Source organism: Cinclus cinclus, chromosome 2, assembly GCF_963662255.1.
Source record: "Cinclus cinclus chromosome 2, bCinCin1.1, whole genome shotgun sequence".
In the NCBI taxonomy this organism is placed as follows: domain Eukaryota; kingdom Metazoa; phylum Chordata; class Aves; order Passeriformes; family Cinclidae; genus Cinclus; species Cinclus cinclus.
This window is the reverse complement of record NC_085047.1, coordinates 54,609,901-54,625,371: the sequence shown is the minus strand read 5'-3', so window position 1 is coordinate 54,625,371 and position 15,471 is coordinate 54,609,901. Positions and strand designations below refer to the sequence as shown.

The 15,471-nt window shown below is 39.3% G+C and overlaps 1 protein-coding gene across 3 annotated transcripts; it reads right to left on the bottom strand.

Annotated features, from left to right (window-relative positions):
- Window positions 1–3,159: 3,159 nt before the first annotated feature.
- Window positions 3,160–14,254, bottom strand: NEK3 (NIMA related kinase 3). 3 transcript variants are annotated; one of them, XM_062514738.1, is made up of 15 exons: window positions 14,115–14,254; window positions 13,476–13,569; window positions 13,146–13,243; window positions 12,020–12,103; window positions 11,318–11,385; window positions 11,112–11,198; window positions 10,105–10,159; window positions 8,359–8,559; window positions 7,937–8,010; window positions 7,301–7,343; window positions 6,276–6,375; window positions 5,740–5,862; window positions 4,572–4,706; window positions 3,798–3,924; window positions 3,160–3,226 (listed from the first exon to the last, which is right to left on the bottom strand). In XM_062514738.1, the coding sequence occupies exons 1-15, from the start codon at window positions 14,229–14,231 to the stop codon at window positions 3,160–3,162; spliced, it is 1,473 nt and encodes a 490-aa protein (XP_062370722.1). In that variant the 5' UTR covers window positions 14,232–14,254. The 3 variants fall into 3 exon arrangements, with proteins under 3 accessions (XP_062370722.1, XP_062370720.1, XP_062370721.1); XM_062514736.1 differs by having other exon boundaries at window positions 5,740–5,886; window positions 7,301–7,347; window positions 7,941–8,010; XM_062514737.1 differs by having other exon boundaries at window positions 7,301–7,347; window positions 7,941–8,010.
- Between the last annotated feature and the right edge of the window lie 1,217 nt (window positions 14,255–15,471).

Sequence of the window (15,471 nt, the reverse complement as noted above, 5' to 3'; positions counted from 1 at the left end):
CCTTTTAAGACTGTAATTTTTATTACTTTTTGTAACGTTACTGTGGTTGATTCTTCCTAAAAATATTATATCCTGGAAGTATGCAAATTACCGCAGATCTTAACTTTTAATAAGCAGCAAGTTTACGAGTGTCTCCTAAAGGAATGCACAGTGCACCCTAAAGTTAATGCATGAGAAGGAAATAAGAGTACTGTGCAGGATTAGGACATGATTTTGTAAAATGTGATGTTATTTCACGAGTGGAATACTGTAGAATTGATCTTTTAATGGGAAAAAATAATCTATTCCATATTGATTCAGTTCATACTAGTGTGATCTAACGTTGGCAGCAAAATGAAAAGCCGCAGGAGACCACGGCCAAGTGAAGTCAGGCATCAGCGGCAGTCCGGAAACCTCTGCGAGGAGCACTGATGTCACTGGGTGCTTGCAGTGGTTCCTTCCATAGGCAAAGCTGCACGCCTAAACACGAGCGAACACTACAAAACTGTTCCTGCTAGTTGTCCTGAGCTTTAGCAAGGGAGATGAGCTCCGGCACCAGACGGTCCCCGCCAGGCAAGCTCTGCAACACGCTCCGAGCCCCAGCAGCCGGCAGTGCCAGCAGGCACTTGGGACGTTCGGGATTTGGGTGTCGGGGTCAGAGCCAGCTCCTGCCGGCAGCCGCAGGGAGAGGCGGCACTCGGGACAGATGCCCCGGCAGGGTGCGCTCCGCCCGGGCTCAGCCCCGCATCCAGCGGGGCGCATCCACAGGGGAGCTGGGGATGGCGGCGGGGCCCGCCCCGAGTCCCGCGGGCCCCGGGCGCTGCTCGGCCGGGGAGGACACACCGTGGTGTGCCCGGGCAGGGCCGCCCTGCGTCCCCATGGCGACGGGACGGGACGGGACGGGACGGGACGGGACGGGACGGGACGGGACGGGACGGGACAGGACGCGCCGCCGGGCAGCCCTCGCCGGGTCCTCCCTGCCCTGCGGACCTGCTCGGCCCGGCCTGGCTCGGCTCGGCTCGGCTCGGCTCGGCTCGGCTCGGCCGTCCCTGCCCCGGCAGCGGCCGGGGGGACGCGGTACCTGCGCAGGAGCCCTCAGCCGCCTCCGGAGCCCGCCGGGCCGCGGGGAGGAGCCGGCCCCGCAGGTGGAGCGGCGTGTGCAGCAACGTTCGGGAGCGGCGGGAGTCTTGTTTCCCTGGCACGAACCGCCCCTCCCTCCCACGGACACGGACGTGTGGTTTGCGTGGGTAGTGCAAGGAGTGGGGCGGCCCGGAAGGAAATCTCCACTGCCTCAACGTCTTGAATCCTTGGTGGAGACTCACGTACCGGCCTGTGTGCAGTAGGGGAGGTGAGGTAATGACTGGCTGCACACCAGAACTACAGATTTCCTAAAGCTTTCCTTGTGCATTATTCCTAAAATTATTTATTACGGGGACATAGTCCGGGACAGCTGCCCCAGAGCTCTGCCAAGAGCATTTGTGCTCTCCCTTGCCACATTTTTCTTGTAAAGTGTCTATTTATTACCCAGTTACCAGAACAGAGCCGAAACTTGACATTGCCCATAGCACTCTCTGCAGCAAAATTTCGGATCAAAGTCAGAAAATTTGCCCTTATTCGTGAATACAATTGCTGCCTTTCACATATGCAGTGGCATATAAAAAACTCTTTTCACTGAATCAAGGCAAACGTTCAGTCTCAAAAGTTTTCAGGGGATTAATAATCGCACGAAGTAAAGCCTCACCTATTTATCACAGCTAAATGTTTCCCATAATGTGCCCTTCAAACATCAGTTATGTATGTATGTATGTATTGGGTTTATGTGGCAGGGTTTCGGCAGCAGGGAGACGCTACAGGGGTGGATCTGCCAGAAGCTTCCCACGTGTTTGACAGAGCCAATGCCATTCCATGTCCCCGTCCATGCCCCCACACCTTCTCCCCTTCCCTGATCTCTCATCCCAGAGGCGCCACCACCATCGTTGATGGTCTCGGCCTTAACCGGTGAAATGAAACTAAGTCCAGGAAGTAGGGAGGGTGGGAGAAAAGTGTTCTAAAATTTGGGTTTATGTTTCATTACTCTGCTCTGATTTGGCTGGTAATAAGTCAATAAGTCAAGTCTCTTTTGCCTGTGACAGTAACTGGTGAGTGATCTCTCCCTGTGCTTATCTTGACCCTTGAGCCTTTAATTAAATTTTCTCTCCCCTTCCCACTGAGGACTGGAGCAGCAGAGGCTTTGGTGGCACCTGATATCCACCCAGCATCAACCCACCACAATACTGCATTTCATTATGTACTGAGGAAAAATACCTTTACACCTTCTCAGAGTGCTATACCATCTCCTCGAGATATGACAAGAGGACAATTTGAACAATGCTGTAATTCAACTGAACATTTCTGCAAAGCTATTACCAACTCCAAACATACTTAATACATGGACTTGTTTACCTGTCTGCATGTTATTATAAATGAGAAACAAACTCTCGATATTTAGCAAAATTTAGATTGCTTTTTTTTATATAGATGGAGCAAGCAGCGCTGGGGAACGTGAGGGGTCACTGCTCACTCCACGCTCCGTCAAACCTTGGTTTGCAGCTCCTTTTCATAGTATGGTTTTCCTTGTAGTCTCTGGACAGTTTGTTAAGCAGCCATGTGGTCTTGGTAGATAAGGAACAGTAGACATGGAGGGTCTGGTCTTAACAGGTAGGTTGGGATTGATTACACCAAGGCAGGAAATCTGCTATTGCAAAATCTTTCAGGCTGCAATTGATTATACAAAGGCAGGAAATCTGATTTTACAATATCTTTCAGGCTGTGGGAAACGCCTGTTTTACAAACTGGTATCAAATACAATTTACTAAAAAACACAATATTCATAACAGGGGATTTAAACAGAATGATTTAATCACATATAATTTTCTCTATCTAATGTCCATGCTTCATTTCAGACCTAAGTATCCTGGTTTATACAAATCCCAATGCTTTTATGGTTAGCACGGATCTTTTATCAATTATCACAACGTTTGTTCTAAAAAAGTTTATTGTGCATTTTCCATCCTCAGTTTTGAGACACAGAGAACATGCCCACTCAGATTTTTTGATTGAAATTACTTAATGAATAACCAATTATTAACAACTTGGATACCGGCACACTTAACTTCACTCATTGTAGGTAAATTCAGGTTTTCAGTCACACTGTTTCAATACCATTTTCAGTTCTGACACCCAGTCTGGGTCATCTTCCTCAAAGTCCCTAAATATAGATTTCAAAAAAATGTTATTTTGAAAAACAAAATACAACTTTATAAATCTTTAGTTTCTTTTTCCCCATAAGAAGTTACCCTGTAATTAGGATGAATTATGTTAAAAGTATCAGCACAGGAGACTTCCTGCCCCACTGTGATTAAAGAACCAATAGATGTTCTCTATGGAATTCACAAAAGTAAGTTTCATCAAAAGCAAAGACAAATTAATATATTAAGAGACTGCAAATGTGTTGATAATTGACAGCCTGCAGCTGAACTGCAGCAATACAGGGCTATATAATCACCTCTAGGTGCCACAAAAATAAACAGTGACACAAAGTGAGTTTCTGAGAATCTAAGAACCACCCCCAAACCACACACACATCCAAAAATCACAGCATTTTTGTTCATACACTGTAAAATATCAAATCCTACTAAATTTAAATTTCATTATGTAAGAGAGGGATGGATTTAGATGCTGAGAAAAATACTATTTTTTTCCCAGGAGAATGTTGTTATAGAAAAATCCCATTGAGGAACCAAAGAAAACATAAATGCAAGGACGTAATTTGGACGTACGTGTCATCTTCATCAGATCTAGGTTCAAGTCTCTCAGAATCTATGACAACAGCTTCATGTTCACCATCTACTTCATCAGATGCTTCGCTTTCATCAGAAAGTGGACCTCTTAATATGTTTTCAGAAGCTTTGAAAGCATAAAAATTAAAATGTCATCAAAATATTTTAATTTTTAAAGTAAAACTATTAAGAAACTAAATACAAAATAGACTTTCTAATTCATCCCCAGTTTGTAGCAGATTCCAGGATTGTTACCTATTTTAGGTGGGAAGATAAACTAGTAGGGCAACTGAAGTGCAGAACATGTATTTTTGACTGTGGCTGTGAACATCTGTAAACTGCAGCTGTCTTCAGCAGTGCCATCTGACCATCGTGCCTTCAAACCAGGGCACCACTGCCTTACCTGATGGGGCTACAGTGCATTTCCTGCACCTCCCTAACACACAGACACACACCCACACACACAACTCAGTGGGAGGGAAGACATAGGCGGTGTCTGTGTCTGTCACAACCTCATTCAGCTCTTGAGCTGCAAGTGCAATTCCATCACGAAGAGCTGTAGTGGAGATGTACAATCATCACTCATGAATTCCAAACTTGGCTTTTTAAAGTCCATATTTCACTTGGTAAACTTAAAAACCCCCAAAATTAGCCTGTTGTGATATGAACAGAGATGCACAGTCTTTATACATAGGAGACAATGTATATATATTAAAAAAGCCTTTATTAATAAACCTGTTTGCAAAAGTGTATGTCCAGAAAATGGGGATTTACCTGGTTTATAAATTGTGTATGTTTTAAATGCTAAGCTGACATCTGCATTGCTGAGCATGTCCATCAGGGTCTGAGGGGGCTGCTTGTTCCACTGCTTCCGTGGCTTATTTTCACTGTAGTTTGTAACACCACCACCTGGGTGTAAAATCATTCATAAATGCTATTAAAATAAAATTGCATTAGCAGTATGGATTAAATTCAAGGTCACATTCAAGACAGAAATGAGAAACAGAAAGAAACAGGAAGAAAAGAGTCTAGATCACTCCATCTGTCTCACCACTGTCCCCTCAACAAACTGAGGAAAACAGTGGAACCTCATTTTGGCCAGGGAGCCCGCAGGAACTGAGGGGTATGAGGAGGCAGAGCCTCTGCAAACTTATGTGGTGGCTCTGCAAGTCTCACAAAATGAAGCCTGAGGCTGTTCCTATGCCTTTTAATAGGAGAACACCTAAAATCTCTGTCCACTTCCCTTGCCCTGTGCATAACTATCATATAACATTCCTACCACAGCTTGGGAATTTTCTGACTACTCATATCTTGATTATTTATTTCCACAGCATTTATTCCCATTTACCTAGAACGCAGATCTAGAATCACATTAATTATAGCAACTGCATCAGTGTGGGGCATTTTAAAATTGAAACCTTTCTCAGAAGAAACCTCATGGTAAGTGTATTAATCAAAAGCTTTTAATCAAAAGAAATAAAAGTCTCTGCCTCACATCTGAGGTTCATCACCGATAGTTCCTGTCACTGGTCTTAACCTGTATGTTAAATCACAACAGAAGTAGAGGTGTAGATGTTCTATCTCCCAATAGTATGCTGTACTTGAAAGACAGGTGGTTGCATCCTGCACCAAATGAATTCCTCGCTGCTACCTCCCCAAATGGTGTATAAAAGGAGGATTGTAGGATAATTTCTTAGTGATGATGATAATTTTAGGGTTGCTAATGTTACCTGTCAGTTTCGTCACTCTTTGCAATCCTCCTGTCACACAAAAACACGAAGAAATTCTCTTCAGCACAGTGAACTTTTTCAGTGTTCAATAATGAAATATTTTTTTAGTTATTTTAATGTAATTTTAAACATGCCACAAAGTTCTGGCTTTTAAAATCTGTAAAGAATCACTGACATTACTTGAATTAAAAGAACATTTAATAAAATCTTACTTTCACTCTCTTCAGGTGTAAAACTTGAAGAAAGCAAGGACGCATTTTCCAGGACATCCAGCACAGTACTGGATATCCTCTTTTCCCATTGCCTCCTGTGGGTGTGTGACAGATCAGCACTTCCTGGGAGGACAGCAGAAGCTGATACTGTAACAAAAAAACCTCATGATAACCAGTATCTAACTTGATTCCATGTCCAAACTGCCCTGTCCAGGCAAAGGAGTACTAAGAATCACTTAACTAGCAGTGATGTTTGATTCTATGGGTGCAAGTCTGAACTGGAAAGTGTTCCCCATGCATTTACTCTTCTCCAACTGCTTTCAAACAGTCATTTTTTTTTATTCCCTGGACAAGAGAAATTTTTTTAACCTCAGATAAGCAGCATGAATCAATGTACTTGCAGAAGTAACTGATGGTGGCACAGTTTTCTTGTCTTGAGTTACTTGAGACTAGTTTGAGCCACCTATTTAAATGGCTGTATGTAAGATACCAGCACACAGAAGGAAGTGCATCTTCCTTAAAACTGTAAAACTTACCTTCTTGATAAGATTTCCTTTGTTCCCTTGTGCCTTCACTCAAACCCTCAACATTTTTCCTTTCTAAGGGGCTATGCTTGCTACTTTCATTTTTCCTTCGCTTTAAAAGAGTAAAGACTGTATTAATTATTATCCTTGTTGTCAAGAAAGACAAAGCAGTCACATTTACAATGGCGTTAATTATTTCAGTTTTGCTGTAAAATACCTGGCCTACAGACTGGAAGATTTGAAAATGAAACCACTAACACTGTGAAGCCAAACTGCAATTGCACAGTACCTATTATTGCACTGTATTTCACACTGTGTGCCCATGACAGACAACCTCAGTTTCTGAAGCTAAGCACATGTGTAGTCATTTGATATAATTTTTTGTTTGTGGTTTTGTTACATTTAAGAACACATTATAACTATATAAATTATTTACATTCCCAGAGAAAACAAGATGCACCCAAATATTAAACTTCTCAGACTGACAGGTTTGTGAAAAAAAAAGCAAACAAACAAACAAAAAAAAAAGCCCCAGGGCAACATGCTTTTCAAAAATATATAGAATATGGCTGAGTCTGGCTATGGTAATGTATCCATAGGGGACATCTTGGCCATCTGTGACTTAATTCTCCTCTCCTGAAATCTCATATAGGCCCTAAAATCTGGTAAGAACTATATCCAGACCAGACTGTTTCCACAGCAGCCAGTTCTAAATGTGTCCCAAAAGCAAAGAAAATGGATTATCTTTCGCAGTATCAAAAAAAAAAAAAAAGTTAGAAACACAAGAGAAGGTTGTTTTTTTTTTTTTGTTTGGGCTTTGTATTGACAGGGTTGTATGAAAACCCACTTTGGAACTAAACTAAACATGGGAAGAATCAAAAAGAGTGGTGGGAAATGCACAGGAAAACTGCAATTTTAACACTGATAGGCTGATTTATGGTTTAGCATAGAAATAATTTTGTGTAATAAATTTTCTCTAACACAGAATATTCTAAATTACTAAAATATAAATGTTACATGTATATTTGAATACTTACTATATTTTCAGTCTTACTGTTTGAGCTTCCACCAGCCATGACACTACCTGATACATTAACAAACAAATCCAAGAGTTAACACTTTTAGCAAACATTTGTAGTCAAGTGGTATTCCAGAGGTATGTCAGCAATGCCACTGAACCAAGCAAGGACAATTATGTGACAACTTCTTCACACTTCTTACAACAGAACTCATTCTCGACAGAGTCCTGCTACTATTCCATTCCACATGGACCCTAACTGTGGTGTAGCTAAATTTATGCAGAAGAAAATGGTCCAACATTCTCTCTCTGAAAATTAAATAATGACATAACTTGCTTCAACATATTCTGGGAAAGAAGGAAGTGTCATATTTAAAATACATGCCACTGTTAAAAGTTTTGCTGATTCTAAAATGGAGAAGTTTATTTCTAGCACAGGTCTTAAGACTTATATATATGGCAGCTTTGCACTCCACTTATGTTGGAGTATAATTTACACCCTTCAAGCATTTTTCCATGTAAGTTAAATAATATTAGATTTTGAAGTAATTTAAAGTAGATTTGGACTATAATACTAATGCTTCATAGCTGTATTTAAGATCTTATATCTCCTACTCATTTTGTCATTCCTTACATCAACACAAATGTTACTGACTTACCCTTTTTTCTTGCTGCACTGCTTTCATGTTTCTTGGTTTCCTTTAACACCTGCTCAAACTCATTTGCCATCTGAAATGTGTATGAAGAGATGCAAGTACCGTATCATTTTAAACTTCTACAAATTATAACACATACTATCTGGTGAAAATAGACTCACTATACAAGTGCACTGCTCCAGCTAGCAATATCTAATTTTATCAACATCAGGTCAATATCCAACTTTAAGTTTCAGAAGAGACACTTTTAAAAACTCAAGTTTTCTGATAAGTCTACAACTGTATGGATTTTAGAGTAGGACCTACACAACACTACATTTTATAGTTAACTACACACTAACAAACTGCAAATGAAAAGGATTTAGTATCTAAAAAATGTAGATGGTATTGCTTAAATCTAGAGACAAAGAGTATACCATACCTCAGAAGGCAAACAATTTTTTACAAGTTTGGTTAGGCAACCTCTTGCAAGAATAGTACTGGCTGATGGACGATTCTGTGGATTTCTCTTAAACATCTGTTTTATTAAGTAATGAAGTTCGTAGGAATAGTGAGATGGAAGTGGATCATAGGACCCTTTGCAAATCTTAAGGATGAGATGTTTCCAGCTCTTGGCTTGAAACTGCATTAAAAATAAACTGATATTAGAGCACAGAGTATAAGCAAAAGGTAAAAATTAGCTGATATAATTTAAGATAACTTCTACAAGTGAAAAGCAGATAGGAATTACTCTTGTAAATTTATGATTGTTCAAATTTTATTTTTATAGACATCAAATTCATCAATTAATATATTTGAGATCAGACTCAAACTGCCAGAATGAAACAGTAAGCTTGGAAATATAGAGATTTTGATTTAAAAAAAAAATCATCAAAAATAGCCTGTCAAAGCACAAACATCCTCTTGCAAATCTAATATCTGAGAAGTTCTATGTCCCATGCAGGAAGTTTCCTTGGATTACACCCCACTGGCTTGGCTGCAGGGTACCAAGCACTCAAGCAGCTTCATCTTTTTGTATCACCTCTGATAGATTATGCAAGAACATATGTGACCATCACATCAAACCAGACACATTTTTCAATACTGCTAATAAGGGAAGAATACTCCCCTCCTTGGAATTCCAGCTCGGAGCTCTGCCTCAATTCCATGACACTGCCAAAGACTTGCCAATGACCTACTTAGGCTAACACACATCTATGCACAAGCTCTCTTATCACTCAGTCACATCAGTATGAACTCCCACATTTTTGCACAGCTTGCAGCTGTGGAGGATCTTTTGCTGATACACAGGATTTGAATACTACTCTCAGGTATATGTGTGATTCTTGGGCTGTGCTTTGCAGGGTCAGCAGCTGGTACTTTGATGATCCTTGTGTGTCCTTTCCAACTCAGAATATTCTGTGGTTCTGTGATTCAAGATTAACTCACTGAAAGGAAACTGCTGCCTATAAAAAACCTGAGATAAAAAGACCCTCAGTTAGGATCTCATTTTCCTGCAAAACAAACATATCCTGATAAGGGCTCTCATCTTACCTATGTATCTGTATTTAAAAGCCAGAGGAAGTTTAATACATAAGAAACATAGCAACAACACTGTACAAGACAGTGTCCCAGAAATGACAGAAAGACAGAATCATTCATCAAGGTCCCTACTGCTCCAACAGTGGTGCTTGGACAGTGACTTGTTTGATTTGAAGAATAAGCAAATGTGTATCACAGATATAAACTACAAAAATGCTTATTCCTTACTACATTTTGCTGTACTCGCACACAGTATATTTTCATAAGCAAAGATATTGAGTGTCTGTCACTATGTCCTGGGATTATCTTGATCCTGTAAAATGCAATGCTCTTGCAACTGCAGGTATCTGGAACCAGCCTGGCAGCTGCTGGACTCAATACACCCAGACCACCTCACTGATATCAAGGAAAATTAACCAATCAAAAAAACCCAGTTGTTTCCTAACAAATTTGAAAATTCTACAGAAGGTCCCAAGAACTGCTGAAACAGAAGCATACAGTGGAGGAGGCATAGGAAGGGTGAAGCAATACTTCCCTCTTTTGGAAGCAGCAGCAAGCCCTTCAGACAACTCTACTGTACAGCTAATTGCTAATTAAGTTTCAAGGAATTCCAAATCTTTTCTAATAGCAGTAAAGCTGTACTTACCGGGTGTTTGAGAGTGCACAGCTCATACAGAATGCACCCAAGAGACCATATATCACTGTAGACATAGAGAAAGATGAAAAATGTTGAGCCAGAAATTACAATTTAATATCTTGCTTAAAAGCATGAGATTTAATCTGTGTAAGTAACTGAGCTGAATAAGCTAAACATGAGTAACCAAAAAAGACAATGCAATTACGTATTTAACCTCTCCTGTCGAAATGTTCTTGCTTATTTTATCCTACCCTGATGTAAAGAAAATATGACTGTCATACAGTTGTAGTTGGCTTTTTATTCCTAGGATGCCTCTTAAGTAATTTGCTCCAACAACATTTATCCTCTTGCACTTGAAAGCCTTTGCATTCTGTGGCCCTTAACATCAAATGGCAACCACACAATTCTAATTGAGAGCTGGAATTCTGGCCCCGACAAAAAGAATTCTCCTACTGAGAAAAACACCCCCATCATTTTCCACCAAAAGTGAGTACTGACATTTGCACAAGAAGCAACTGAAGCCTTTCTTGCAAGAAGAGCAGGAAACAATTTGAACTGTAGAAGGTTTCTCACCTCCCCTGAAAAATCAATCACAGCTCTTGCATAAGGACCACAATAACTGGGCTCTGTAAGTCTGAGTAATCCATTCTGTGCCATTATTCTTACATTATCAAGACTGGTATGAAGAGGTTAAAAAATCATCCATCAACCATCATCCAAATAGCAATCCCCCAAAAAATAAGACCAGCAAAAGCTGCAAACACATACCTATGTTTGTGCAAATATACACACTTACAAACATAACACACAAATATGTATGTATTTACTCTCCCAGACAGAGGGCTGCACACTCTTTTTCAGACTTCAAGGACTAAAGATACTGTGCTCTCAGCTACCTAAGTAAAGAGGAATTTGTGCTTATTTTTAAGATTAATAAAAAATGCCAGATTGAGAAAGCAATAAAAAAAACCATCCATCGGCCCGGCATTATTTGTGACCACTGAAAACACAAGTACCTTTTGTTGTTGTATGGCAGGCTTTCCCATATTTCTGGAGGTACATAATAAGGAGTTCCCACATAGGTGCAAGCATAGGACACTGGACTAATGAAACGACAGAGAAGAAATGCCAGGTGAAAACTAATGATTTATGAACTCTGTACTGTTTGTCAATGGTAAAATAAAACCTGACAGCACTGAGATCAGTTGGGATGTCCACATACTGTGCAAGAAGGCGTGCAGATCCAAAATCTCCCAATTTGACTTTTCCACTTTGAGTGAGGAAGACATTCTGCATTTCAAGAGCAAAGATTAAATATTACTAAATATTAAATATACTTATTTTTCTTCTACTAATAATTTCTGCAGTTTGGATATAAAGAAAACACAGCAATAACCACTTCTGATATTTTGTCTTTGTATTTCTTTTTACTTGCTTCTCCTAATACTTCTACCAAAACAGAAAGGCTCTATGGGCCTAAGGCCCCAGCATCAGTAGCAGGGGAAGAATCAAGACTTAGAATTGCCTTAATCTCTACGCTATACTCAAAGCAAGGGGCAACTTTCTTCTGAATTTCCCTCTTTCTGACAGGGTAGAGTTAAAAAAAAATTGTGAGGCAAGATATTTGCAAACTGCATAATCCATACACTTTTTAATAGTTCTGTAATTCTTTTAAGTTATATCCAGTATCACAAGCAATTGGTGCTATCAGCAGTGTGAATATGAAGGATATAGCTATACTTAGATGATGTTTACACCCACAGTATTACATCATTCCATGCACTCAACTATTTCATTTACATAATATACTTAGCCCTAAATAAAAAACACAGAACTTAGGAGTCATGGGAAATTGTGAAAGAGGGGGTTTAGCTTTTGCATACAGGAGAGTTTCTTTAATGGCAACAAAACTTGCCCTATTCACCTTGGATTTTATATCCCTGTGCAGCACACGTTTATCATGGATGTGCTTCACGGCAAGGCACATCTGCACAAACCAGTCAAGGATCTGAAAAAGAGCAGCCAAGAGTTATGCTCAATGCTCAATATAATGAATACTTTACCGACAGATTAAATAAATAAATAAATAAAATAGGATAACAAAAGCATTCAGAACATTTGAGACTTAAAAGTAACTCCAGCATAACAGCCTCTAACCAGCATAACTGAGTTCTTCAACACAGATTATATTTTAACATGGCATAAGGAATGTTTATTGCTGTATCCCAGAAGTTCTAATAATACATAGCAATAATGAAGTTGGGGAATCACTACCTGGTGCTTTAGCTGATGGCCACTTTATAAACAAGTTAACTAAAGTTACACAGTAAATTAGCAAATAGAAAAAAAACCTCAAACCACCGAGTAATAAACAAAAACAAAATTCACATGGAAGTAACATACTATTTCTAAAAGCACATGTGTCCCTTCCTATCCACAAAAGAAAACTCTTAAAGGTGCATAAAAAATCTAAATATTCAATTAGTTGAGGTTTCTGGTCCTTTCATTTTAATGAAGGTGATGCTCCTAACTGTAGCAGGAAATAGCTTCTTATCACTACAAGGTCCCTTTGAACCTTCTAAGTAATTTTATACCTTCTCTGCTTTCTCTGGTAAAAGGAGTTAGCTCATACTGAATGGTTTAAACATTTAATTGCTACATAAAAAGCAGTCATTTATTCTCTTGGTTAGCTTAACTTATCTTACCAGAGTGGTTTGTTCACTTTTCATTTGTAGTACTCTTACTATGTTTTAAATTCTGCCTGAAGGTTGTGTAAAATTCCTACCTAACTGCATACAAACCTGACTGATTTTCACACTACCTGAACAATTTTCAGATACAAGCACCAATTTCTTTTTTTATTCCTTTCAGTCCAATTCTTATCTTGATCTGCTGGAAACTATAAAAGAAGTAAAGCTCCAATTCTATCTGTAAGTTACTTTGTTTCATCAAGATGTCTGCATATCTCTAATTTGGTTTATGTAGCATGCTTCAGTTTACATGGAAAAGGATTCCCAACCCCCTTGGTTCAAAACAATGTCTTTTCTTACCATATCTTCAGGGAACAAATTTCCTCCTTGGTGTTTAATCTTTTGCATTAGATCTCCAGCATCACAATATTCCATCACTATATACAGATGTCCATCAGCTAAAGTTTTGGTAATTTAAGAATAATTAGTATTTTCATTAGCAAGATATGTATTGATTTTTTATTATATGTAATACTTTTTTACTACAAAGCACCAACTACATGGTATGTATTATGCTACAATAAAACGTGTTTTGTTTATAACATATACTATAAACAAAAAAAGTAATCTTAATTCTTGAGGAATATGCAACTTAAAAACAAATGAAGGAATTAAAATTTTTATACTTACCTTCAAATGATTCTTTAAAGGCAACGATATTTGGATGTTTCATTTTAGCCAAAAGAACAGCTTCCTTCCTAGAATTCTCTACACCAGAGGAAGACTGAAAATATAAATACCCTTATGACTGACTTCACACTATTTTCATGCATACACATGAATATTTTTAAGAATTGTCCTTCAGTTATTATAAGCAATTTAGAAACTCTGAAAGCCCCATATCTATGGTTTATTACTAGCTGAAGACTTCTTTGGGTTTTTTGGACATTTGGTATTTTGTTGGTTTTGTTTTGTTAAATTTGAATCTTTTCCTATTTCAATTAATGACTTTTTCTATTTTAAAAGTGCAGAACTGTATAACAAAACAACACTCACTAAATTTGAAACAGCTGATAGTCTGCATAAACTCAATATAAAGTCCAGGTCTTAGCTGAGCTTTGGTGTCAGAAAGCCAGTGCCTCCCATTTTATGACTTTTAGCTTAGCTGAGTGCAGAGAATGTAACCCAAATACCTGATTACTAGCAGTAATAAGACATTAATTTCCTCATTAGACACTGAAGATAAATTTTGTTTCAAAAATACACTCAGGATTTTTTAATTTTTTTTTTTTTAAGTGATGGGTGAGGTGATGTTTCTGTCACACTTACCATGGGAAGCCTTATTTCCTTCATTACATACTTCTGGTCACTGAATCTGTGATGAACTAGGAGAGCTCTGCCAAAGGATCCCTCTCCCAGTACTTTCAACACATTGTATCCTTCCATTCTTTATAAATTCAGTTCCAACACTTTTCTTCATTCACAGGATTATCTTCTAAACTTTATCATGACCTTAACACTTTAAAATTTTTTATCTTAATATAATCTGCATGAGAAAAGACCCAAAAACAAAATAACAAGAAGGGGTGATAAATGTGGGTACCTAATTATCCAGCATTACCATGACACATCTCCCTGCACTGTTACCTTGATTTTACTGAAGATGAGACCTCCAGAAAGTACAACTTGAAACATTATAGTGCTAGTTCTACATTTTTAATTTAAAATGCTAAAGATCTTACAAAATGTCAGTTACAGGCTTACAACTTCACATCTTATCTTTGTTACCTGCACTCCTACAGGTGGTTTCATAACACTAAGGACAACTCACAGGCATAATAATGGAAACAACAAGATCAAAGCTTTCTGTGACATTTCTCATCTAAAACATCATAAGCAGGATCAAACTGGTAAAAGTTACTCTGCAAAGACTTCAAGAACTAGAAGATATGGAATATTTTAGTTGCAAGGAACCTACAATGGTCATCTGGAGCAACTGCCTGACCACTCCAGGGATGACCAAAAGCTAAATTAGCATGACTGTTTCTTGAACAGTAACAGGTTTAGGGCATTGAGCACCTCTCTAAGAACTCTGTTCCAATGTTCAACCCTCTCAGTAATATTTAGTGTAAGCTTTCCCTCATGTACTTTTTGAAATGTTCCCAGTTGTCCTACCACTGCATTTAGACTCCATCACAGGCTCACAGAATCCATGAGGTCGGAAAAGACCTCCGAGATTGTTAAATCCAGCCCCTGACCCAACACCATGTCAACCAGACCAGGGCACTGAGTGCCACATCCAGTCGAACACCTCCAGGGATGGTGACTCTGACCAGCTCCCTGAGCAGCCCACGCCAATGTCTAACCACCTCGTCTGTGAACAAAGCCTTCCTAATGTCCAACCCGCAAATCCCATGGCACAGGGCGAAGCGAGGTTGTATCCTCTCCTTCCATACCGAGCTTGGTCCCAGCCCTCCTGAGAGCTCCCACAGCTGCTGAAACTCTTCCCTGCTAAAAACACATCATGCAGCAGGGGACCGTTATCCGTTTTTCAAAACCTTGATGCTTTTAAAATTTTATCCATAGTTCAAACATAGTGTTCGAAGGGGCTGATGAGCTCTTTACTTCCTCCACCTCCTTCACGCCGAAGAGGAGCAGCCCAAGCCCGCCCCGCTCCCCTCAGGGG

Coding starts and splice junctions, on each gene's coding strand:
- NEK3 (XM_062514736.1), bottom strand. CDS start 14,231: ATGGAAGGATACAATGTGTTGAAAGTACTGGGAGAGGGATCCTTTGGC. Junction 8,011..8,358: donor AAAATTGTTTGCCTTCTGAG/GTATGGTATACT, acceptor TACACATTTCAG/ATGGCAAATGAGTTTGAGCA. Junction 3,227..3,797: donor AGATCTGATGAAGATGACAC/GTACGTCCAAAT, acceptor ATCTATATTTAG/GGACTTTGAGGAAGATGACC.